This window comes from Nanorana parkeri, unplaced genomic scaffold (assembly GCF_000935625.1).
Source record: "Nanorana parkeri isolate BGI_ZX_2015 unplaced genomic scaffold, ASM93562v1 scaffold712, whole genome shotgun sequence".
Lineage (NCBI taxonomy): Eukaryota > Metazoa > Chordata > Amphibia > Anura > Dicroglossidae > Nanorana > Nanorana parkeri.
In genome coordinates this window covers 300177-325788 of record NW_017306980.1, presented here as the reverse complement: position 1 = coordinate 325788, position 25612 = coordinate 300177, and the positions used below count along the sequence as shown (strand labels likewise).

The following is a 25612-nucleotide window of genomic DNA, read 5'->3' as shown; positions in this document are numbered from 1 at the left end:
TTGTGGTTTATATTAGGGATGCACCAATACTAGTATTGGTGCCGATACTGCTCCGAAACGTACCCCCGATACTGGAACTTCTAGTGCTGCAAGGGAACATGGAGCCGCCTTCCCAGCCAATCAGGAAACCGGGCCATGGGTAAATAACTGGCCAAAAAGCTGGTTTCCCAGCCAATCGGCATTAAGTCGGCCAAACAACTGGTTTGATGCTGAATGGCTTTCCAGCCAAACAGCATGGAGCCGGGAAGCCGGGCAGCGGATAATGAGCTGCTTCCTGATTGGCCAGGTAGCCGACTCCATGCTACCGGAAGTATCGGTACTCGATACCGAAAAACCGTTATCAGTGCATCTTTAGTTTATATCCCCGTAGAGGAGATTTGCCCTCATTTCCAGTCCAGGGTGCTAGACAGAACAGGAAGTGAAAGGTAGTCTCCCAAACAGGGATTCCACGTTTCTAAGCCTTTCCCACTCTTCTCAAAATAAAGGAAAGTTGTCATCTAGAATCTGAGCTAAAGTTTGCAAAGTCAACCTGTAAAAATATAGTAGAAACTAACAACCACAGTTCCAACTATGTAACTGTGCAGTTATTGAGCAAATGTGTATGTCTTGCTGCCAGTTGTTGTGTGTCGGTTTCCATTTCAGGCAAAAAAGAGCCACTGACCTCAGTCATTTGCAATTCTGATCCCCCCCCCCCCCTTTTTTTTTTTTTATTCTTTGCACTTTTAGATTTTAAATATCTTTTTTAGTTTTAAACATCTTCAGTTTTTAGTGTATGTTTGAATATTTGAGAGTGAAACGTGTACTTTGTTGCCCAGAACCAACCCACTGGCTGTTGCATTACCAAAGAATATAAAAGAAAATCTAAATATAAAATATTATAACGGAAAGACTGTATTGGTTTTTGGACAGTTCTATTTTATTGTCTCAGTTTTTACAAACCTGTTTTATGTATTTTGTAGTATCTTTTTTTATCTTTTTTTTTTTTTTCTTTTAAAATTAGTTATTTTACATCAAACATTTTGTTTGTGTATCCAAAACTCTTGATTTGCTAAGGATGCTGGACTTTCTAGGAGAGAGCTCAGTATCGCATACTTGCTGGCAGCCTGTGGATAATTTTCCAAAACTGAGAGGGAGACAGTGTGTACCTCCTCTGATTTTATTTTTTCAGCTATTTTTTTTAGCAACAGCACTTACCTAAAGCATGCAGAGAGCTACTGTTCATACATCTTTCTGTACTTGCTGCCTGAAAGTAATGCATAGTTTATATTCCTTGTTCTGCACCATGTCTTTTTGTGCAGGCAGCCATCTTAATAGATGAAGGGCTTGGCTTCTTCATCTCAGAGCTGCTTCTCTAGTAGGGGAGCTTATAACAATTGATGAAGGAATAATTGAGCAGCAGCAGGAGAGGTGGAGGAAGCACAGATCCAAAGAAGGGATGAAGCAGGGAGAAATTTGCAATGCAGGTCCTCAGGTGCAGCTTCCTCTCCTGCAAGGAGAACAGTGAGCAGCACAGTGGTGACATCTCCAAATTTCACCTCCAATCCGGTAAGACAGACGGTCAAAGGCAGCCATGATGATTTCACATTGCAGATATACCGCCTTGAGGCTCAAGGTTCGGAAGGCACAACTGCTATTTTTAGGAAGAAATCAATACAGAAAGTAGATATTTTGGGGTACTTTTTAGGCACAAATAATATTTCTAGATATTCCCTATAAGAAACCAAATCTTTACTTTTGGAGTTCAGGTCCACTTTAACCTTTTACAGATGGTTTTAAAAATATGAATTTATATTGTCAATCTTTTGTTCCAATTGAGAAATGTTTGTAAATGTGTTTTTTTTCTATTTTGTCAGTGCATCAATGTAAAGAGTTGTTATTTTGGTTTACTGGTCGCATTTGTGAGCAGGCTAGTATTTGAACTTATACTTATTATTGCTTATGTTTTTTTTTTTTTCTTTTTCCTTTTATTCTTTCAGATCTGGAACATCAAGCAGATGATTAAGTTAACGCAAGAGCACATTGAAGCCCTCTTAGATAAATTCGGAGGCGAGCACAATCCCCCCTCAATATATGTGGAGGTAGGTTTTTGTGAATCAATTATGTAGTTGGTTTGCTATACAAAGTACATAGAATAATTCGCAACCATCTGTTAATATACAGTATGTGCTGCTATTGATGAACGCTGCTTTTGCAAATGTTATGCTTATCAATGATGGGGTACATTGGAAGAGTAACTGGCTTCTATTAGAAAAATCAGGAAGGGGAAAATATTAAATCTTCTAATGGGGTACATTGTAAGAGTAACTGGCTTCCATTGGAAATATCAGGCAGGGGAAAATATTAAATCTTCTGTAGGGGACTACTCTGGTTACAATGGCATATGACAGGATTCATTTATATTAATAAAGAAAAAGTAAAAAGTGTACTGTAGTGAACAGTACCCAAGTAAACAAGGAAATGTGTACATACCATTAGGTAATCATGTTCCTTCCCTGCTGCGTCCTAGATGCTTGAAATTTCATAATTCTTGCTAGTACAAGAAGTGCTGTCTAAGCTTTCCTTGGACTCTCTCTGCCCCATTGTAGTGACTAGCACCCACGCCAAGCATTGCATTGTGGCAATAATCGGGAAATGGGTATTCTTCCCATTCAAGGTAGTGCCAGATATGTCCTCTGCAGGCTGCCAAATGAAGTGGTAGGGGAGTGATGGGGAGGGTATTTGTTCCTCTAGCACAGTGTCACTTCAGGGCTATGGTAAACCAATAAATCCACTGTGCTGTTTTACATCGGAAGTGCTAATTAAGTATCCTGACGATGACAAAGGAAGTAGACTGTGAACTGAAGTAAATGTGTAGACTCGATGTTCCTCAGAGAAGCTGGGCAATATTCCTTTTGTTCCTCTGGAAGTAAAAACCCAGACAACTCTATGTACTTTGTGGTAAGAGCGCTCGGTGTCCAAGGTCCCCAACATAAACTGAGAACGGAAAGGGCTGCACAATATGGACTTTCTGGTGGTCGCCAGCAGAAACTGTGTTGGAAAATCCTTGATGCCTAAACTTTGACTATAAATTCTGCCCTGACTTCTGGGTAAAACAGTGAGCCAATCACAAGAGCAGTATTGGGAATCTCTGAGAATCCTAGGGCAAATGTAACTCTTGCTATGGTTGCAAGGAAGAGATTCCCCACAGACCGCAATGGTGAATCCACATTGCCAGGACATGATCTCCACTCTGGCTTAATTCTAAATGAGAAGAGCAATACACAAGGAAATTAAAATAAGGCAGTTTTACATGAAGGTGTGCATATATATATATATATATATAAGTATGTAATGCAGACGTCTAAAGTAAGGCTAGAGTTCCTTTTTCATAGGGCTTTTTGCTTTGTGAACGTATTTTTCCCGTGTCTCCATGCCTCCAGATGTGTTTATCCCATAAGCTGTCACCAGTCCAATAAAATGGGCTGAAAATCTCGGCTTATACTCGAGTATATACGGTATGTCCTTTTGCTTTTACCGCCCTGCGTTGTGTAAACTGACACTTTTCATAAACGTAATGTGCTTCTGAACTGGCCGCATGATCCTTTGAAATATTCCTTTCTTCCTGGGCAGCTCATTTATTTGTCCTGCATGTTTACTGTACCCAACCTCCTGCCTCTTAGAAGGGTTGCTACTAGAGTATAAAGTGAAATTACAGCTTAGATTGAAGTATGGCTAAAGCCAACTTTTTTTATTTTCCATTTTGGATAAAGTGAATGGTTAAATCTCTGTAAGATAGCATGTTCCCTGTTTGGATGCTGTAGATTCTTCTGCCTACCCCTATGTCATGACACAGTATTGATTGTAGGGGTCGGTGGCGGAAACCATAATGCCCAGTAAGGGGACACCATTTCACGCACTCGGAAGTGTTGGATAGCACGAGTTCTTAAAGCTCTTGAAGCAAGTGAAGGTTTTCTTTGCCACCCACTGGATAGATACATATTCAGCCGATTCTTTTGCATTTTTTTTTTTTTGTTTGGTTGGTTAGGATAGTGACCAGATCAATTTAAGCCTTGTGAGGCATTGTTTTATTTTACGTTGTAACTGTCAGGTGTATGCATGTTTATACAGAGGAAAGCCATGCAATAGTGGGAAGGGAAATGGGGTGGAATAGTGTAGTCACATGGTTTTATAGACCATTATCGGTCAGATAAATCCCTGTTCAGCTAATAAACCGAAGTCAAAATCACATTGGACAACGAGCCCTTTTATCAGACAGGCAGAGATGGTGCGGGGACAGGTATGAAATGGAAACCAGAGGGCTCTAGTTTTATTAGTATAGCCAGTTTTCATACTATTCAACAATCAGATTGAATTTAACAATTCAGCAAACATCAGAATGATCATAAGGAGGTAAACCATCTTGAAAATGGCAGAGAATGATTATCCAAAGGCAAAATGACTTAACTTGGTCACTTATTATTTTTTTTTGGTTCCTAGAATATTAGTTTTTTTTTTGTGTCAGTTACATTGTTCAATGTCATATGGTTTGTTTTCTTTAGAAAGCAGCCACAGCCTGAGTAGGAAAGTGTTTCTTCTGCCAGCATGCTGCAGAAAAGGACCCTTGCTCTCTGCGTGGAAGCAGTGGTCTCTATGCAGAGGTCTTACCTGCCTCTGCTGAGTCTCAGCTAGAGTTGTCTAGTCAGCAGGGAACATGTGCTTTACTTATTGCTGAGCTATAGGTCTGAGCAGGGAGTGTGTTGAAACTCCACAAAAAGACCACTACTTCCATGTAGAGAGCAGGTTTCCTATTCTGCAAGGGACAGGTACCGTATATACTCGAGTATAAGCCGTCCCGAATATAAGCCGAGGTACCTACTTTTACCCAATTGGGCGGCGCTCTGAGCGGGGTCATCTGGCAGTCTCCGGCCACCTAAATTAGGACACGGAGACTGCCAGATGACCCCGCTCGGAGCGCCGCACAACGGAGCAGCAGTGACGCTCGGCGAGGTAAGTAAGAAGACGCGCTGGCGCTGATTCGAGTATAAGCCGAGGGGGGCACTTTTCACCCAAAAAAATGGGCTGAAAATCTCGGCTTATACTCGAGTATATACGGTATTTCTACTGAGGCTATGGGTGCTTTCTAAAAAAAATATAACGCAAGTCTTTGCACACCTTTTTTGTTTTGATGCACCTGGAATGTAGTTGTCTAATTTAAGCAGAGTTCAATTTTTATTAAAGATCTTGCATCAAATTTGATGAAAACCTTGCATTGTGAATGGCATGCCAGAGTTGCACTGCCTGTAGCCTTGTAAATGTAGGATTACATGTTACAGTTGTTTGGTGAGCAGTCCCTTTTCTGTGTTAAACACCAGGAAATGAGCGATTGCCTCATTTTCACTGTTCCCCTTGAGCCACAAACCACAAAGTCTACTCTTCATTCGGCAGTTGCTGAGGCTTAGGTCTCCCAGTGCAGGACAAGAGTTTGCAATGTCAAAAAGCAATGGACACGTTGGCATGGCTGTGGAGTGCTTATTTTTAATATTTAAGCATTTGCATGGATTTGCTATGACAACACAGATCGCTAGGAGTTAGTTCACACGACTGGCAAGGGTCAGCTGTCTAGCTGACACAAAAATTGTGGAAGAGCACTTTCTAATTTGTGCTTTAATGGCAAACTAAAAACTGTTTGTAAAGTGTTATTTAAAAAAAAAAATATTCAATTAAAATGTTTTTATATTAAAAATGTTTTTTTGCAGACTGTTTCCTTAATACCCTCTTTTTTTCAGATTATGCTTTACTTTTTATAAGAGAGCCCAGCACTAGCTCTGCATTAGATGTCTGCATCTGCAGATAGAGAACGCAGACGGATGCCCTCTTTACTGGCTCGCTCATGTGACATCACTGCATTGGGCCCTGTAAACTCACTTTTGTGACGTCTAGGATCAGGCTTGCAGGGTTTGTGTCACAGCGATTTTTAGGGGTTGCACAAGCTTCATGTGCACTCTGTTTTATAGTATGAAAACCTCTCTGTTTGTATTTGTCTATCTTGTACTCTCACGCTCTCTCTCCTTCCTTACAAATATACAATAGTATTGATTTTGTTTGTGGTGTTCTTCCCGCAGGCATATGAGGAATACACAAGTAAACTGGATGCCCTCCAGCAGAGGGAACAGCAGTTACTGGAGTGTTTGGGGAATGGAACAGACTCCTCATCATCCCTGTCCTCAGAAATGACTCTATCTTCTGTACCCTCCTCCCTGTCTTTAGCGCCCTCTTCCTTGTCCGTCCTGCAGAACCCCTCTGACCTCTCCCGTATTAACCCCAAATCTCCACAGAAACCTATTGTAAGAGTCTTCCTACCTAACAAACAGCGCACAGTGGTAAGTACACCTGTTTGCCAAACATTGCTGCTAAACGCACCATAGATACAGTGAACTCCCAGCTATCTGGCACCCACGGGGATCAGTAGTTGCCAGATAACTGTAGTTTCTGGTTGCTTGAGAGTAATAGTAACTTGAGAGTTAATAATTACTCTCAAGCAACACAACCCTAACTCTGAAGTCCGCTCCTCTGCTCAGTGGGCGGGTGCAACAGCCAGCCTGCTATTGGCCAATTGCAACAGCCAATAGCAGGCTGGCTATTGCACCCACGCATAGTTGCTAACTAACTTTTTTTAGTGTGCACATGTCTATCAAGCAACCACAAAAAAATCTAGGACATATTTTGTCCTTCTCTTTATTTTTTTTTATTTTATTTCTGTGCTGGTTGCTTGAATGCCTAAAAATTAAGTTTACTTTTTGGTAGATGCTGAAAAGTTAGTGTGGTGTTTCGGGCATGCATTGATTATAATTTGCATATCCCCTTTTTTGTGCTTGCAGTCAAGAAGCTGAAATTAAAGTAGTCTAAAATCAAGTCAAATTTAAAATGTTGTATTGGCTTACATGGGTACAAAAAAATGAAAAAAAGGCCTCAGTCATGAAGGGGTTAAAATACATTTCAATTTGTGTAATAAATGCATACCAGCGTTCATGTTTTCTATATCTGCCTGAAGTACAGATTTAAAAGCCATTTATAGCTCTAAGCAGATAGTCTGTGGAAATAAAGGTTGTTTCTGTGTCTCACCCCGCTCTTCTGTTAAGACGAGTTGAAAAAAAAATGTTTGCTTAATTTCTGTTAGCAGGAAAGAAACCGGGCCGTTTTGTAATGTTTGTATTGGTGAGAGAAGAAAAAATGTACTTAAGAACATGCACGGCCACTAATTCCCATATATGGCAATTGGTTCTATCTATATATTTTGTCAAGATAAAGTCTTATATCTCTTGATCTAATTTAAAGTCATTGAATGCAGGGCACATGCCCCACTATCTTCCACATGTTCTAAAAAAAATTAACAACCCTTGTCATTTGTGCAGCTTAATAAACATTGGTTGTATATTTGTCCGTCCAGGTACCAGCTAGGTGTGGTGTGACAGTGCGAGACAGCCTAAAGAAAGCACTAATGATGCGAGGTCTTATTCCAGAATGCTGTGCGGTCTACAGGGACCAGGATGGGTAAGATGATTATGTTTGTAGGTTTTTTTCCCCCCAAATCTCATCTGTTTAAGTGACCCTGTCAGACTAAACAAAAATCTTATAGTAAGATCACTGCAGGAGATCTCCCTTCCAACTTTTCAGCCTTTGGCAATTCCGATAGTGTCGCATACCTGTGTCCCCTGCTGCACGTTGTGGCTCTTTCCTCCGACTGCCTTGTCGCTGTTGAGACCTGTGGCGACATGGGGATCAGAGTATAGGACCACAGAGCACAGCGGGAATGCAGGTATCCAACACTACTGGAAGTGACTAACTTGGGCTGCAGTGCTGGTAGTAGGCCTTGGTCACTGGAGAATATATAGGGGGGAATTTATCAAAACTGGAGCAGTTGCCTACGGCAACCAATCAGCTTCTATCTTCGGTCTGTTCAGTTGAGCTTTGAAAATGAAAGGTGGATGCTGATTGATTGCCATGCACATCTGCTCCAGAATTAGTCTGCTCCAGTTTTGATAAACTCCCCTTATAATCCTTTTTTTCTATTTTTTTTATTTTTTTTGCATGACCGGTTTCTTTAATTCCATCATGTATCTGTGGACCTGCAGTGAATTGAAATAGATTGGCAGGTATCACATGTTTTGTATACAGATAAAATCCGCACTCTAATTAAAGGACTTTTTTAAGGGGGAGCTAGAAAAACCTAGAATAGAGCGATGATGAGCGTTCGAACCTTTGTCAGTTTTTTATTTCGGTGTCTCCATTGATCTGATGTCCCCTCACTTCCTGTCCTAGTGATCTGACCTTCCTGTTAATGATCTCGGAGTGTGTGTTCTCCATATGTTGCTTGAGGGAAACATCTAGATTACTGTTATTGGCTTCTCTGTGGAAAAATGCTATACATTTTTTCCTGTTTGGTAAATTATATGCTACAGAAATGTTTTTATAGTTTTCATTGAAGATTTCAATTTACTTTTAGACAGTGGTTGTCTTTTTTATTTTTACCTTTTCCTGTTATTCCAGGTTTGTAATTCTATAATTGTTGTTTGACAGGGAGATGAAGCCAATAGGCTGGGATACAGACATCAGCTGGCTTACGGGAGAGGAGCTACACGTAGAAGTTCTGGAGAACGTACCCCTCACAACACATAATTTTGTATGTATTAACAGTACACTGCGGAAGTGGGGATTCTGCTACCTCCAGGGTTTTTCACATTTTATATTATGTTTTTTTTATTTACGAAGTTAAAAAAAAAAACCTTACTGAATACATTTTAAAATACAGCTGTACATAAATATGTTGAGGTGTGACTTAAAGTGAATGTACAGGTAAAATGTAAAATAGCAAGCATTGCAGCTTAATAGCATAATAGTTTTCATGTTACTCATTTCTGAACTGCCACATATGCCTGTTGATCAGAGATTGCGCTTGCTGTATAAGGCTCCTTTCACACGGGTGATCCAATCGGCTCCGTCTGTCAGTCCATTGCAGGAAAAAAACTATATGGACATGAATATCAGAGCTGTGACCTCCAATCCATACTGCTCCGATCACAAAGGGATCTGTGCACAGGTCCCCTCCTGACCAGCCCATGTAAAAGGGGTCTAAGGATAACGCTGTATGCTTCTGTTCTACCCTTTTTCACCCTTTAGACTGTGCAGCTGCAATCTCCAGCGGTAGAGCGCTGTCCAGAAGGCTGGTCACTCCCACATGAACATGCCATAGGCAACCCTGGCTCTCTGTTTGATTAGAGAGTTCTGTGTTTGCTCTTTCTGTTGGATCTTCTGGGCTTGGAGAGCAGGGAGGGTGAATTTAAGGCTCTCTAGGAAATGTAGTGCAGGACACTGCTGTAATGTTACAGTACGAGTTGTTCTTGTACCACCGCTGCCTGCCCACTCACCCAGCAAGATAGAGATGAAAAAAGAAGAGAAATTGTATTTGTGGACTTTTTAAAAAAATTTAAACTAATGCACTGTTAGATACTCTGGATCCTTCACTACATGACCATCTTTTTTTTTTTTTGAACAGGCTTGATATCTGCTTTAAAGTGACACTAAATCCAGGAGTTGAATCTTAAAAATACATTTCAAGTACCTTAACTCTTATCAATACTGGACCTTATTTGTGCGTCAATGGGCTGTAGATCCTCAAAACATCTCTGAATTCATGCTGACACTGTCCTTCTGGCTACTTTTGTTCCCCGTGGCCCCTGTGTGTGTTGTAAAGTTTGCACTGCTCGAAGCGCCCTCCCGTCATGGATTAAGAGCTTCACTAATTTACATTAAGATCGTAGTCCGTCATGGGAGTGAGCTTGGGGCCGTGACTACTTTACAACACACACAGGGACCATGGAGGACAAAAGTAGCCGCCCTCCAGAAGGAAGGACAGTGTCGGCATGAATTCAGAGATGATTTGAGAATCTACAACTAAGTGATACGCAAATAGGTTTCATTTTTGTTAATAGTTAAGGTACATGGATGTTTAGTGTCATTTTAATGTAAATGGATGTTTAGTGTCATTTTAATGTAAATATCATCTTTGTCCATGCAGCTTAGAGCAACAGGTTCACTTAGATTAAATGCATACCTCCAAAGACTCGTATACGTATCTTCCTTTAACTTCTGCTCCGATCAGCCACTAGAAGCTATAGACAAGTCCTGTGTAAGGTACAAGTCGTCAGCCCAGATCTCAGAGGGACTTCCTGTATGAAGGTGCTGATTTAGATTAGCAATGTCACACGCATACACATGTTTCTTTATACTCCAAAGTACTGATATTTACTTCAGATCCTGGTGTTTAACAGAGTGTGGGTAAGCGACAAAAAGATAATTGTGTACTATGGGGTTGAGGGGAAAAAATGCTAGTTCATAGGCTATACTGGGTGAAGCAAGCATGTAGGCAATGAAGCCAAACCCCTTGATCTGTATATTCTGGGTGATTGGACTGAATAAATAGTTGGTAGTTGGGCATCTAGTTTTTCCTTTTAAAAGTACAACTCTAGATAAAACATTGTGGTGTGTAGCAATAAAACCCTGGCAGAAGTTTTGACTAGTCAATTCCCTAGCACAGCCCCCTCCCTCCTTGTATGTCTTGGCCTTCTCCTTTTCTGGGAGTGTCTAATTACTCTTTGTGCTGACCCAGCTCCCTGCTTCTTCCTCTCACCTACCTACATAACCTTTTATGTAGTTTCCAGGGGTGGATCGAAGGGGAATACTATAGAGAGTAATCTAGGTTACAGTTCTGGGTCTTCTAGGGCTGCTGACATCACATCCAAGATGGTGGCACCCAGCAGCAGTCTCAGGGGTTTTGAATGTCTATACAAGGGAGTCTTTTACAGGTAACTAACATGGATAAAATGTGTTAAATGCACATTTAGTCTTATGGGAATACTTTTGTTGAAATGTATGGTCTGGCGATCGGGTTTCTTAAAGCAGGGATGCGAATCAAATTCCTAAATATACAGTTAACTTGTAGAGGAAACATTTACAAAATAAGTACGTTTGCTGTAATTGAAATATGTAATGGCAAGCGTTTAAAAATGTCAGTGACTCAAAGCGTTCTTGCTGACAAAACTCAACAACACACCTTGAAGTAGGAAGTTTGGAATTGAAAGATTATATTTTCTCTTGTCTCATGAGTTTGATCTCTCCCATATGACACCGTCATCTTAATGTGGGGGAAATCTGACGTGTGTTTCCTGATTTTTGTCTTTCCAGGTACGTAAAACGTTCTTCACATTGGCATTCTGTGACTTTTGCCGGAAGCTGCTATTCCAGGGTTTTCGCTGCCAGACTTGTGGCTATAAATTTCACCAGCGGTGCAGCACAGAGGTGCCCCTTATGTGCGTCAACTACGACAGACTTGAGTAAGCACCCATGGGCAAATCATTGTGTTCTGATTTTAAGGTGACGGCTACACAAAACCAACTTTTGTATATTGAAATGTGTGAGGTCCGTTCAGGGTAAACTACACCCCAATGCAATGGTAATAATTTCCTCCTGCAGGAGAAGTGAACTCGCTAAAATTATTGTCTTTCCTGCTGCCCATGCCAACTGCTGTAGTGAAGAGAAACCGCCACCTAAATATCCTGCAGGATCTAATGCTTCCGGGGGTGTTGCATGTCCAGTCCCTGGTTTGCACTGTGCTTGCTCCTGCCAGCCTCTACATTATTACAGAATACAGTAGTGACATAGAAGCCAGGAGGTCGAACCACTGAGTGCAGAGGTGTATCAAGAATTGGTGGGATTATTCATTCTCTTCAGCCACCAGTTTCTCTTCACTGTAGCAGAGTTTGGTGGTGCCTGAGTGGTACGGGAGGTTGTTAATCCATGTCTTCTTTGCAGGGGGCGCTGTACTTTAAATACTTTTTGCTTTTTGTGTCCCATTGGAGGGATTTCCCTTCACTTGCTGTGTCAGAGACAACGGAAGAAAAGGAAAGAAAGTCTCTACAAAATGAGGGGAAATCCTCTCGGGTGTCCCCACTGGAAGACTTCCCCTCACCTCCTTTGTGACAACTCAAAAATTGTGGCTTTCCTATCACTTTCTGTACCACTGACAATGGTCACCAGGCCCAATAGGGAAGGTAAATCTCCCCAGTGGATATTCTGGCAGCATTAAAAACTTGACAGAAATCCTAACCCTTCTTCACCCTATCCAAAACAGAAAAACATTGTTCTCGTCCATGTAAAGCTGTGAATTCTTGTGGCTACAGTACAACTTAGGCAAGTCTCACTCTCCATTTTGTCTTGCCTTCCAGTTTGTTGTTTGTCTCCAAGTTCTTTGAACACCACCCGATATCTCAGGACGAAGGTCCGTTTGAAGAGGTGACTGCAGCTGTCGAATCCTGTTCCCCCTCACCTCTGCCCGACTTCAGTGGGTAAGATACATCAGTCTTAATATTTCTGGAATTTCCCTTTTTGTCTGGCTGTTCTCACCCCTGTATTTGGAAGGTAAAACACACATTAACACCTGAACCCAGTTTTTGGCATGTGTTTAAAACTGTATATACTGTATCTTTGCTATTAGTATATCCAGGGGACATATACCTTCAAGACAAATTTGGCATTCATTTGATGGAAATGGTAATTTTAATATTTCCTATTTTTTCATTATCAAAGAAAGATGCCTAAAATAGTAAAAACTTTTTTAAACTTTAGCTGTAAATTTCTTGCCATTACCATGACCCACCATCAAAATCAACCCAAAATGAATTCTCCTACTCCTGACGTGCATGGTAGATCACACATATGTGTGCATTATTTGTTGTTTGTAGTGGTGCCCAGAAACAATTATGCTTTTAGAGAGCATTTGATCTAATGGGATTGGCTGTCACAACGATTGTCACTTTGTGACTGGACTGAGAGCTGTCGGTGACAGCACAGTCACATTGCTGGGGGAGTGCAAATGAGTTTGCTTGTGGCACAGATTAAGACCCCTCCCCTTGTGCTCTCACATATATGCGTACAGCCTGTGAGAAGGTTTTATAAACATATAATTTGAAAATGATTAGTTTATTGTAATAGTTACCTGTACAACTGCCCATGCCTCCAAACCAGCCAAAGAATCTTCAGCATCTGACTTTCAGGTGTGTCCGATACCTTCGTCCCCCATGCACACTGTGATTTCACCCACTGGGTACTACATTGCCCACCAGCCACTACATCACAGGACACAGTAGTGACATTGTGGGCAGCAGGTGAAACCACAGCACACGGGGGGAAGGGGGGGGTCGCAGGCATCAGACACTCAAAGATTCATCAGCTGGCGTACCTTTGTAAGAAATTAAAGATCAGGGGCACAAATTCGGCAGACAGGTAAGTAATATGGAGGATTTTCATTTTATTTATAATTTATTTTTTTTCAGATAGTCACTTTTAATGGATTTTCTCTTACTTTAGGATAGGGATTTTGCTAAAGGTTTAGCAGATTTTTAGTTTATTGTGGGCTCTGTTCTCATGTCTGTCCTGGTGACAAAGTTTTAGAAGACAGGAAGGGACCGGAACTCTCCCACCGCATTACAGACACAAAAAAAGTGCTTTTCTTTTAAAAAAGTAGGGTAAGGATAAAACCCCTGTCAGATGTTGCCCTTTACTTCCTGTGAGGCAAAAGCATTGTCAGTAGGACAGGAAGTGAGGGGAAATTTCACTAACAGAGCCCCGGATAGCAGTAAAAACCCAACAGAAGTTGTAATCCTCACCCACTCGATCCAAAACTATCCAAAAGTTTTTCAGCTTCACATACACTTTTAAAGTGTTTTTATGAATAATTTGTAATTGTACACAAGGCAGTATCTTTGCTCATTACAGATTCACTCCCCAACACGGTAATGTGACCCTGAACGCACACAAACAGTCAAAATGCATTTTATTAAATTCATGATCTGAATGAGTTCTTAAACTTTATTTGCTTAGCCAACTTCTGGCTTAACCATCAACTTAGTGTTTTTTGTTTGTGTTTGTTTTTATATAAACTTATCAACAGCCAAGATTATGATAGAATTTCCCCTTTAATTTGTCCACCCATGAATGGGACCACCACGAATTGCTTGTGCAATCCTGTCTGCAGCTGCAAGAGCCCCCGCCGTTTAAACAATCGTTCTATTTCCAGACAGGGCTCGAAAAACAGCAAGCTGGAAATATTGTTATGTTTAATCTGTTGGAGGGTTGGCAGTTGTTGTGTAATTCTGGATTATCCCCAGCATTCAGTTCTGATCTGTTAATAGAGCTTTTTAAATGTTGGATTTTCTGTAATCTAGTAGTGAATACATTTCAATTCCCCTTTTTTGTTTTTTCTGCTTCATATTATTATCCTTGCTCTTCCCTAAAATCTAGACAGCATTTTCCACACCTGTATTTTATTTAGGTTTTCAAATGCCATTCCCTTTTTTTTTTCTTTCTTCAAACTTGGGTTTTGTTTGACTCCTACCCTCCCTCTTACCCCCCTCTCACCTATTAACTAGTCAGCACAAAAAAACAAAAAAAACTTTTATATACTCTTCTAACTTCAAAGGCCGTCACCGAAGCCTTTTGGATGCAGCATTGCAGTCTGTGCCTACACTGACTTGTCTCTGCGTAAATGTCATAACACAATTTGAGATGGCCAATAGCAGGCTGGCAATTGCAGCAGCCCACTACCTGCTGTATTTATATTCAGCTGCCATCTGCGGAATCTTGCCACTGGCAGCTGTCATTGGCTGAAGCTATTCAAGTGCCATGTGCTTACACTACAATTATTTAAAAATAAAAATTATTAAAGGTGGGATGTGCATTACAGTGCCATTCATTTTAATGGCGCCCCAAACGCACCTCCCACCTACAGTGTGATCGCCCCCCCCTGCACAATGCTGTGCTTTCCAATGCAGTGTGATTGCAAAAAATTGTGCATGCGGTTTTATTCTGCAGTAAACCATGTTTGTAACACTGCATTTGTGTATTTTATTTTAAATTTAAGGATTGTATTTATTTACAATTTGTTTTTATCCGATTAATTGAAAAAATAACTAATCGATTTTATGAAAATAATACGTTGCAACCCTGGTTTTAATGCTTGATGCCAGCTAGATATTCCTATATCGGACCACTTATGTTTAATCGTGGAACCAGTCATGATTTCGATTTGTAAAAACACAAACCCATCTGCAATGAATGAAGGAGAGTTTAGGTGTCTGGTCCTTTTCTATACCCTCTGGGTCAGTGTTGTATCATTTTGGACTCAGTCTGGAAGGTTTTGGTTTTTATTACTTATTAATAATAATAATAATAATAATAATATTATTATTATACATGATTTATATAGCGCCAACAGTTAGCGCATCGCTTTACAATATAAGGAAGACATTACAATCACAACACAATTCAAAACAAGATGGTAAGGAGGGCCCTGCCCATGAGGACTTACAATCTAAGAGGGAGGGGCAAGTGATACTTGAGGAGGTAGCTGTGTGGGGATGAATTGTTTGAGCGCGTAATGGTTCAGTGGTTAGGTTGAGGTGGGATAGGCTTCCCTGAAGAGATGAGTCTTAAGGATCGCCTAAAGGCAGTCAGAGTGGGAGATAGTCAGACAGGTTGGAGTAAAGAATTCCAGAGGATGGGACAGACTCTGTAGAGAAGTCCTGGAGGCGAGCATGGGAGGAGTTGACAAAGGAGCTGGAAAGTAGGAGGTCTTTGGAAGAGCGGAGAGGACGGTTAGGGTGATACTTTGAGACAAGGTTTGAGATCTAGCCGGGGGCAGAGATGTGGAAGACTTTGTAAGTAGTTGTTAATATTAGGATATATAAATATTCTTTGCTGGCAAAGGTTGCGTGTCGCAGTAACTTGCTAGAACTTTGCCATCCATGGCAGTATCTTTAAAAAAAGGCAATACAATACATAGTTTAGTGTCCAATAATTGGATGGGTTTGTGTTATGTGGTCGTTGTAGTTGTTTATTGTTTATTTGCTTTCTTTTAAGAAACATCTAGTAATCTTAATTCTGCCTAAGCAGGAAATAGTAAGTTTTTGTTGTTTACTTTTTAAGAGGCATTCAAAACAAAGTGCCTTGAGCCTAATAATGTAGCTGTATATTTGCAGTGTAAGATCCTCCACTGCACTGCTACCTGTGACTGCTACTTGTATTAGATTTGAAGTGAGATTTGGTGATGTGACTACTTTGCTGCTCACTGGTCTTCTTCCTGGAGAGAATGCTACACCTGAGGCCCTGCTGTGTACAGATTTCCCTGCGTCTTCTTTGCTCAGTGGATCTGGTTCCTCCACCTTTTTATAATGCTGCTTTTTGAATACTCCCCCGCCAGTTATCAGGGGGAAGATCTCACATGAGTACCTAAACCCTGCCGCAATGGGCCTGTTAGCGGTTGTTTGCTGTTGCCTGCCTATCAGTTGGATGCCTCAAAGGTGAGGACTAGCGGTGTTCCTCAATGGACTAGAAAACATTTTTTGTAATTTTTGTTCTCTAAAGTAAAATCCTTATCTTGGCGTCCATTTAGGGACACAAGTGCCACCCCTCTTTATGATAATGCGTTTGGTATTGCTTTCTACAAAATGAGGTGTGCTGGTAGCCGGAGGGGTTATCCCAGGCTATCTTACAGTTTCTTTGTTTGCCAGTGCCCAGTCCTCCCATAGACGGCAGTATTAAGCCTCATTCACAGTGGCGTGCACATGCGTACAGTGTGCACGCCTGTTCAGAGACCTGCATCCGGGAGGGGCAGATGTCTGTACATCCCTATAACAGAACACTGCTGCACATGGCTACACACTGACCCAAATCTGCACATCTGTAACAGGTCCAGGTGCATGCACTTGGACACAGACTGTCTTGTGTGCACCCGGAGCTGTACAGATATGCAAGTTTGGGTTGGCGTGTAGTGACATTCCGTCATAGGTATGTACAATAAGCTGCACGCAATTACAGGCTGCACCTGTTCCTCCCAGCAGCAGGTCTATGCATGGGTGTGTGTGCCCTTGTGACTAAGGCCTAACCTGAAGGTACAAGACTTCCTGTGTCTCTTTGTGGACTTCTAGAAAAAGATATTATGATGAGTACAAAAATTTAATACTACTCTGCCCATCTGCTGAGTTCTAATTGGTAGCTATAAGTTAAAGCATTCAAGAATATGATTTTTTTTTTCTTATTGACTGTGAATGTGGTTTTCTGCTTTTAATTCCTTAAAAAGGTCGGACTGGACTAATACCTAAAGCAAGGTGGTAGCCAATAAAAATATTGGCTATAAAAATAAAGTGCATGTCTTTGCCATTTTAAATTACACCATACGACCAACACTTTTTTTTTAACTCCTGGCCATAACAGCTACCTATATGGCTACTAGTACGTGGACACCCCTCCAAATGATTGAGTTCAGTTTGGAGAAGGCTTCTTTTCTGTTCCAGCATGACTGTGTTCCTATGCACAAAGTCAAGGTTTGAGTTTGATGTGGAAGAACAAAGTGATCTGCACAGAGCCCTGCGCTCAACCCTGCTAAACACCTTTGAGGTGAATTGGAACGTTGACTGTGAGCCAGGTCTTCACAATCCATACCTACAGTTCATATAGATGTGGTGATCAGGTTTCCACAAACTTTGCTTTTCTATTTTAAATTTGTGCCATACTTCTAGGATGCTTGTTTTTCTGTCTGGCATGTAAATTGTACAAAACTCTGTCTAGCCACGTTCTGGAGCAAAATATTTCCGTCGTGTTTTGACTGAACACAAGAAGTGTTTAGGCGTCAATACTGTGCTGAGCAGTAAACAGTGAAATTGGCAGATCACATGCAAAGTCTGTCCTTGAGCTTTTGCTTTATCAGTCTTTATTCCACATTATATGTGCTCAAGTCAAATGCCAATAGATGTAAAGCCTAAAAAATGGACATTAAATGCAATATTTTTTTGTATTCTGCCATAATAAAAATAGCTTGTAGCGAACCTTTTAATTATGTTTTTGTTGTAGGAATGTGAGTTTACATTCTGCAAGGCACACTTAAATGTGAATATAAATCAGAAAGATATGTAAATAAATATTTGTAATCAATTGCTGCGCAAACCAAATGATTTTATTGTTATTAAACATCACCTTTCTATCTCTGATCCTGGCTTATGGTCTCAAGGATCTGCTTCCACCTTTTCCTGTAAAGGCGCACTCTACTTGATCTGTGAATGCTTTTTGGCATCCGGCAAATGTTTCTCAGATTTGCAAGGCTGCCAACCAGTTTTACTAGGTGGTGGTTGCAGCCTCAGATGATGCCAGCTCGAAGAGTACAGTCCTTTTTTAGGTGTCCTTTTTTTTTTTTTTTTTAAGCTTCAGGCAGTCCCCAGTTCTCTATTCTCTTGGACCTGTTAGCATGCATTTGCTCTGTTGCCCACCCCTCAGTTGGACTGCTTGTGGGGTGCCCAAAGGTTAAAGGCTTCCTGTGACTCTCAATAGATAAGAAAGCTAAATGGTATTTTTGTACTCTCTGTAAAATCCTTTTCTTGGTGTCCATTGAGAGAGACATTTCCCATACCTTTTTGTGTTTAATTATTCTCACTTTTACTGTTTTGCTACTATGCTGGTAATACCTTGTCTCAAAATATCACCCTAACCGTCCACTCCGCTCTTCCCAAGACCTCCTGCTTTCCAGCTCCCTTGTCAACTCATCCCATACTCGCCTCCAGGACTTCTCTAGAGTCTCTCCCATCCTCTGGAACTCTTTACCCCAACCTGTCCATCTATCTCCCACCTTAACTGCCTTTAGACGTTCCCTAAAGACTCCTCTCTTCAGGGAAGCCTATCCCACCTCAACCTAACCACTCAACCATCATGTTCTCAAACAATTCATCCCCACACAGCTACCTCCTCAGGTATCACTTACCCCTCCTCTTTTAGCTTGTAAGCTCCCAGGGGCAGGGCCCTCCTCACCATCTTGTCTTGAATTGTATTGTGATTGTAATGTCTTCCTTATATTGTAAAGCGCTGCGCAAACTGTTGGCGCTATATAAATACTATGTAATAATAATAATATCCTATATACCTCAATGGACGCCAAGAAAAGGATTTTATCATGAATACAAAATACCTATTTTCGATGCTGTATCATTAAAGTACTCATCCCTGGATACACCCAAACTCAAAAATGTAACGGTGTGCCCACATACTTTTGGCCTTGTGTGGTTGTGATGGTCAGGAGTCTACAAAGCTTTGACCATATAACATCATACATTGACCGTAATGAGCTGCAGCCTAGCCAACCTATTTGATAGGCAGATCCTATAGTGATGGTTAAAACCTTTTCCAATTATCAAGGAGGTGGATGTTCTCCATAAAGCAGCTTGCATGACTGCGGTGTATGCCTGAAGGACTGTTTCTCATAGCAGTTATTGTCCATAGTTGCCATGTAACTCCTGTATGTTTGCCAAAAAATATATAAAACCTCTCCTCTCCTCTCCTCACCCCATTCAATCTCCCCATGTGCAATTTTTTTTTTCTTGCTTCAATTATTTTGCTTCTTAGGCAGCAGAAAGCACTCGTTTCCTGGGGCAGATATAATGAAGTGCAGCAATTTCGTAGCCAGTCATATTAACTTTAAATTATTGTTGGCAAGTTCCAATTCATCATCCTGACAGCTTGCAGTTTGTGGACACTTTAGTTTATTACAGAGTTTTGCCTGAAAGCGGCATCTCATGCTTCAGCGCTGACACTGGTTCATACTTTACTGCAGTCTCATTACCTCTCCAAGATCTCCCCTGTGAGGATCCTACCAGATTTAAGCCCGCATTCCCCTTTATTGTCATCTCTTGGTGTGAAATATATTGACATTTGCATTTCTTATTTTATTCAGTTGTGTTACAGGTAAATTTTAAATTTGGTCAAATGTAGGGTTCTGTTTCTGTGGGGGAAGCCCCAATGGAAGCTGCCATGATCCGACTTCTGGGCTCTTTGCAAGTGAAGCTGTGCTTATTCATCTTCGTAGAGATGTACAGCACCGTCCTCGAACTAGTATGCAGCTTGGGAGAAAGAGCATGGCAGCTTCTGTCTTTGGCTTTTTAAACAGGCATTGCACTTGTTTTTTGAAGTGTATGTCTGGGCAAAAAAAAAAAATACAGTACACCTTTGCAATACATGCACCTTTGCTCTAGTTTTGTCTTTTAATAATGCTGCAGGTACTGAAAATTACGTGATGATCTGCCAGAAATCCAATGCGTTCCTAACTTCTTGTAGTGAGCTGACAATGCTGCTTTTGCTGTGCTAAAATCCCAAGCAGCATTGTCTGCCCTGCCCAGTTCTCCTATGTTGGACCACAGAAACCGCCCACTTACCTTTTTGTAGATGAGCAGTGGGGGGTGAGTTCGGTAGTCAAGCATAGGTGAACTGGGTAGAGCTGATAACACTGCTTGGGGTTTCAGTTCAGCAGAGGCAGAGTGCACACATTAGGAGCTCACTGGATTTATGGCAGATCAATGGGTATTTTTCTGTAACTTCAGCATTTTAAAGGGGTTAAACATGGGATTTAAATGTTTTTAACTTGACTCAACCAGTGGTGTGTTTTGACTTGCAGCCTCTTCAGTGTGGTCAAAGCAAGCAGTGTACTAACATGTTTTCTCTTGTGTACCTATTAACAAACCTTCACAATGAAGCTAACTTGCATGTAAGGCTTGGTACTGGCACATTGATGAGGCTTTTAGATCTGCCATTCAATATTTCCTCACCTCATCTGTTTACCATTAAGCTGTCAAGAAGGAGTTTTACAGCAGAAATTGTCCTTCATGTATTCTTTTCTGTTCCAGGTCTCCAAACCTCCAAAGTAGTTCTCCGTCCAAATCCATCCCCATTCCCCAGCCTTTTCGACCTGGCGACGAAGACCATAGAAACCAGTTCGGCCAGCGAGACCGTTCGTCGTCTGCCCCAAATGTTCATATAAACACCATTGAGCCAGTAAACATTGACGTAAGTAATTAGAGTGCTGCCTGCTCGTAAAACCCCTATAGCCTTTGAACTGAACTCTGAGCAAGCAGCAAGATTCAGAGAAGCACTGTAAATCTCCTTGCCGCTCATGTAATCCATGCACTCCTCTCATAGAGAACCGCCAGGTCCTAGACCTCTATTGTCGCTTAAGGGTACAGCTTGGTCAAAGACTTCCCACCTCCAGCCTAAACGGAACGGGGGGGGTGGGGTCTTCACTGTAGTTTGTCCTTTTTGTGAGCATATATTTTTGGAGTTGGTTTAAAAGTACTATACAGAAAACTAAATTTAAAAAAATCCCGGGTAGGCATAGAGTGCTGCCCCACCCCTTCCATTCCTATCATGCAGGTGATTACGGGGAGCTACTTTTTAAAGTTCACTTTCTGGTACATATTTTTGCTGAATTACAAAAATAGATGAGATTATTTACTTATTTATTATTGCTCAACTAGAGTAAATGGTGTCCTATATTTGCCTGGAGTTTAGCATTATGGTGCCCAGAAAGGGACGCAGACAAAACAGTTTTGTTACCCATTCATTTCAATTTTCACATTTGCATGTAAGTAATTGATGCCTTTTCCCTTTTAAATCTTTTTTATTATACTTTCAGACAAGCATCAAAAAAGGCAGTTCTTCAAAGATTGTTTAGAATGCTAAAATGCCACTATATGGCCAAAAGTATGAGGACATCCCTCTAAATGATCGAGTTCATGGGTTTCAAGTGAAGGGTGCAGTTAAAGTGACACTAAACACAGGAATAAAATCATAAAAATACATTCAAGTACTTTAACCATTAACATAAATGTATATTATTTGTGTATCAATTGGTTGTAGATCCTCAAATCATCTCTGAATTTGTGCTGACACTGTCCTTTCTTCTGGAAGGTAGCGACTTTTGTTTCCCATGGTGCCTTTCTTTGTGTGTCGTTAAGTAGTCACCGCTCCAAGTTTACTCCTGTGATGGACTACAATATCACGTTTGGTTTACTTATTTGCATTGAGCTTGTAGTCCATCACAGGCGTGAGCTTGGAGCGGTGACTACTTTACAACACACGCTAGGACAATGGGGAACAAAAGTAGCCACCCTCCAGAAGGAAGGACAGTGTCGGCACCAATTCAGAGATGATTTGATAATTTACAGCCGAGTGATACACAAATAAGATACAGGTATTCCTCACTTAACGACCGAGTTCTGTTCCTACGACCAGGTCGTTAAACGGATTGGTCGTTAAGTGAGGAACTCTATACAGTACTGTACTGCATTAGTACAGTACTGTATAGCGTTGCCGATGTACAGTACCGAACAGTGTACTGTACATCGGCAATGAAAATACCTACCGGGACCCGCAGTGAAGATCGGAGGACACCACTTCCGCCGGCGACACGGCGCACTGACGTTGACGCGCAAGGTCGGAGGTCGATCGGCGGTCCGCCGTAAGTGCGAGTGGTCGCAAAACAGGTAAATCGGTAAGCGAGGAACATCTGTACATTTTTGTTAATAGCTAAGGTACTTGAATGTATTTTTAAAATGTTATACCTGAGTTTAGTGTCACTTTAATTCTGCAGTATGCAAAAATATTTTAGACATGTGAATGTTTCCAAACCATTGGTTTAGGGAAGGCCCTTTTCTGTTCCAGCATGACTGTGCCCTCTGTATGAAGCCAGCTCCATAAACACACAGAGGGGAATTTGTCAAAATCTGGAGCAGCTGTGCATGGCAACCAATCGGCTTCTCTCTCATTTTCAAATCTCTGAACAACTGAAGAGAGAAGCTGATTGGTTGCCATGGCCAACTGCACCAGATTTTGTCTGCTCAAGTTTTGATAAATTCCCCTCAAAGTTTTTGGCGTGGGGTAATTCAGATGGCCTATGCAGAGCCCATCTTTGGGATGAGGTGGAACGCTGATTGCCAACCAAGTCTTCTCATTTAGCGTCATTACCTGACCTTGCAAATGCCAATTTAGTTAAATGGACCCAAATTCCCCCAGACACACTCCAAAATCTTATGGAAAGCCTTCCCAGGAGAGTGGAGGCTGTTCTCCGAAGGGGGGTCAATTTTAGATTAATGTCCATGGTTTTAGAATGGGATGTTCAACAAGCTCAAATAGGGTGTGATGGTCAAAATACTTTTGGTCACATAGTTTGTTCACCCCTCTAGCTAATGAACACTAGACATAGAATAAGAGAAATACAATAAAGTCTTCTTTTGTAGGACTTAATTCGGGACCAGGGCCTTCAGCGAAGTGAAGGAGGTAAGTGAGATGGCATCTCTAAAGTGGACATATCTGGCACACAACACACATGACATTGACCTCCCCACACAACATTTTTTTTTAAAGTCCTCAGCAAGCAGAAATTACTTTGACAATCGCTTACAAGCTAAGACTAGCTTTCTTTTTTAAGAATGCTGAAATTTGTGGGCGTTTAGCCAGTGAAAAATATCTATTTAGTTGACTTAAAATAATCCAATGAAATAGAGCTAACGGGGTTTTCCCCGCAGTGGGTAGGACTTCTTTTTCCCTGCATCTTTTTAACATTCAAAAATATATTTAACATTTTAAATATATATATTTTTTAATTGCTGCTTATCTAACAGGTTTCTATATCAAGGGGGGATTCATGTTTTTCTAACCCACATACACTCCTTTCTGATTTCATTCATGTGTTCATTTTACATCCATTTAGGCCTTTAAAATATGTAACCTCTGCTTCTATGTTCAGTATCCATTTTCTATGAACTCTTATGCATTTCTACATTTACTCCTAAACTCCCAGTCTAGCCCTAATACGTTCTCCCTCCTATATAATAAAACAATGTGAATTTAATGTCTGTATACTTAAATCATTTTGCTAATTATGTCTTAATTCTGCCCTCCTGCTCAAACTTTTTCCCTCTCCCCTTCCCCCACTGCTACATTTTAATCCCCTTTTCTACTCTTTTTACCTCCTTCATCCCCCATTCTTTTTTTCTTTTTTTTCCCTCCCCTTTGCTTTCTTTACGCCTGTGTTTCTCCCGCAGCCCCTCAGGTTCAGCCGACCCGCTGCCTTCGGAAATACCACAATCGGAACCCCAGCCCACTCCTCCATACACTCCCCAGTGAAATAGTCTTTGATTTTGAATCTGACCGGGTTTACAGAGGTAGTTGGGCTGTTTATTTTACCTAACCCCGCACCTTAAAGTGAACCTTTGGCCAGGCTATAGGCAATCGGGTATTAACATATTCTTGGCAAGCAGTACGGGAGCCTTAAAACCAGGTCTTAGTGACCCCTGTAGCTGTAGGTACTGTGGAGCAATTATTCCTAAAAACTCACAGCACAAGCACTGCAAAGTCATTCTCTCAGCAGCTCAGTTAACCCTGCCTAGAGCACTTGCTTTGTTTAGTTTAGCGTCTGGAATACATCTGGGATGGGGAACAGGAGGAGCTGAGCTGCTAGATTATAGGGGCAGGGGTGGGGCAGGGATAGCCGAGCTACTACAGGTAGTGGGGGTGCAGGGTGATCTGACCTTCTGAGGGAGTCGACTTTAATCCCCTTAATGCCTGCTAAGGAAGAATTGCTCTATAGTTCCTGCAGCTGCAGAGGTAAGTAATGATTTGTTTTAAAGGTCATTTACTGCTTGGTAAGAATATGCAAATACCTGAATGTCCTTAGCCTGGACATGAGTTCGCTTTAAACTCCCTGAACTCAGAACCTCATAAAACTGTCTTTCACTGCTTGCACCGCTTGTACCGGTGTGCAACGCAGACACTGCTTCGTGTTTTTTACTTTTCTATTTTTTTAACCATGATATGTTATGTAGTTATAGCATACTAGCCGTTAACCTATACTACACATTTGTAGGAGTTTGTGCTGACCATTGAGGCACCTTCAGCAGTGTGTGTGCATGAAGGTTTACACCTACCAAGTGTAATTTTAAGAAAATATTTTTTCACCTTTCCTATCACTAAGCTTTTCATATTATCTCCATGTGTGTGTTTCTGCAGTGCATGCTAGCAAGATTTTTTTGGGTTGTCTAATAGAAGTAGTTTTTGATCGTGTATTTGTAGCGTGATTTTATATATTTTTTTTCTTTAATTACTAAATAAAAAGTATACAAAGCACTTCATATCTTTTTAAAGGGTTAATCCATCCAAAACTGATATTTTCCTGTTTTGGTAGATGCTGGAAACTTACGCCACTTTGACAATCTTTTCCATCTCTTGGCAACTCCGTTGATGAGATCTCTAACCGAGTTCAGCGATTTGCCCATCTTATTGTAGCCATTTTAAGGGGCTCCCACCATGACTGCTAGTTTTGTTGTCCTATACTTTAAAACAACAACCCAGAAGGGAGAGCAGGAATTAACTGTTCCCTCTTATTTTTTTGGACTGGCAGGAACTTATTAAAAACGTATTGCGTGTTGAGAGGTTCACTTTAAACCAGCAAACACCTTGACGAAATGTAAATATCAATTTTGGATGGCCAGACTCATTAATGTGACTGTCTCCAAACTGAACCTAGAAATAAAAGTGTTACCTAAGAAGGATAAAGTATATACTTACCTCTCCTTTGCACCACACACACCGCTTATTTGAAGGGGAATCCCCTTCCTGAAATGGACACTTCTAGGAGTGTCGATCTCTTGGTCCAATGCTGGGCCGAGTGGTTCCTCCTGCTTACCTTTTATGTAACTACAGGACACAA

The 25612-nt window shown here is 41.1% G+C and overlaps 1 protein-coding gene across 1 annotated transcript in view; it reads left to right on the top strand.

Annotated features, from left to right (window-relative positions):
* Positions 1-25612, top strand: part of BRAF (B-Raf proto-oncogene, serine/threonine kinase) — a 74270-nt gene that overhangs the window by 36754 nt on the left and 11904 nt on the right. The window contains exons 2-10 of the mRNA XM_018563932.1: positions 1977-2078; positions 6102-6359; positions 7427-7530; positions 8557-8659; positions 11221-11369; positions 12261-12380; positions 20754-20913; positions 23142-23181; positions 23949-24068. Of these exons, the coding sequence (XP_018419434.1) occupies positions 1977-2078; positions 6102-6359; positions 7427-7530; positions 8557-8659; positions 11221-11369; positions 12261-12380; positions 20754-20913; positions 23142-23181; positions 23949-24068 (1156 nt within the window). The remainder of the gene's footprint in view (positions 1-1976; positions 2079-6101; positions 6360-7426; positions 7531-8556; positions 8660-11220; positions 11370-12260; positions 12381-20753; positions 20914-23141; positions 23182-23948; positions 24069-25612) is intronic.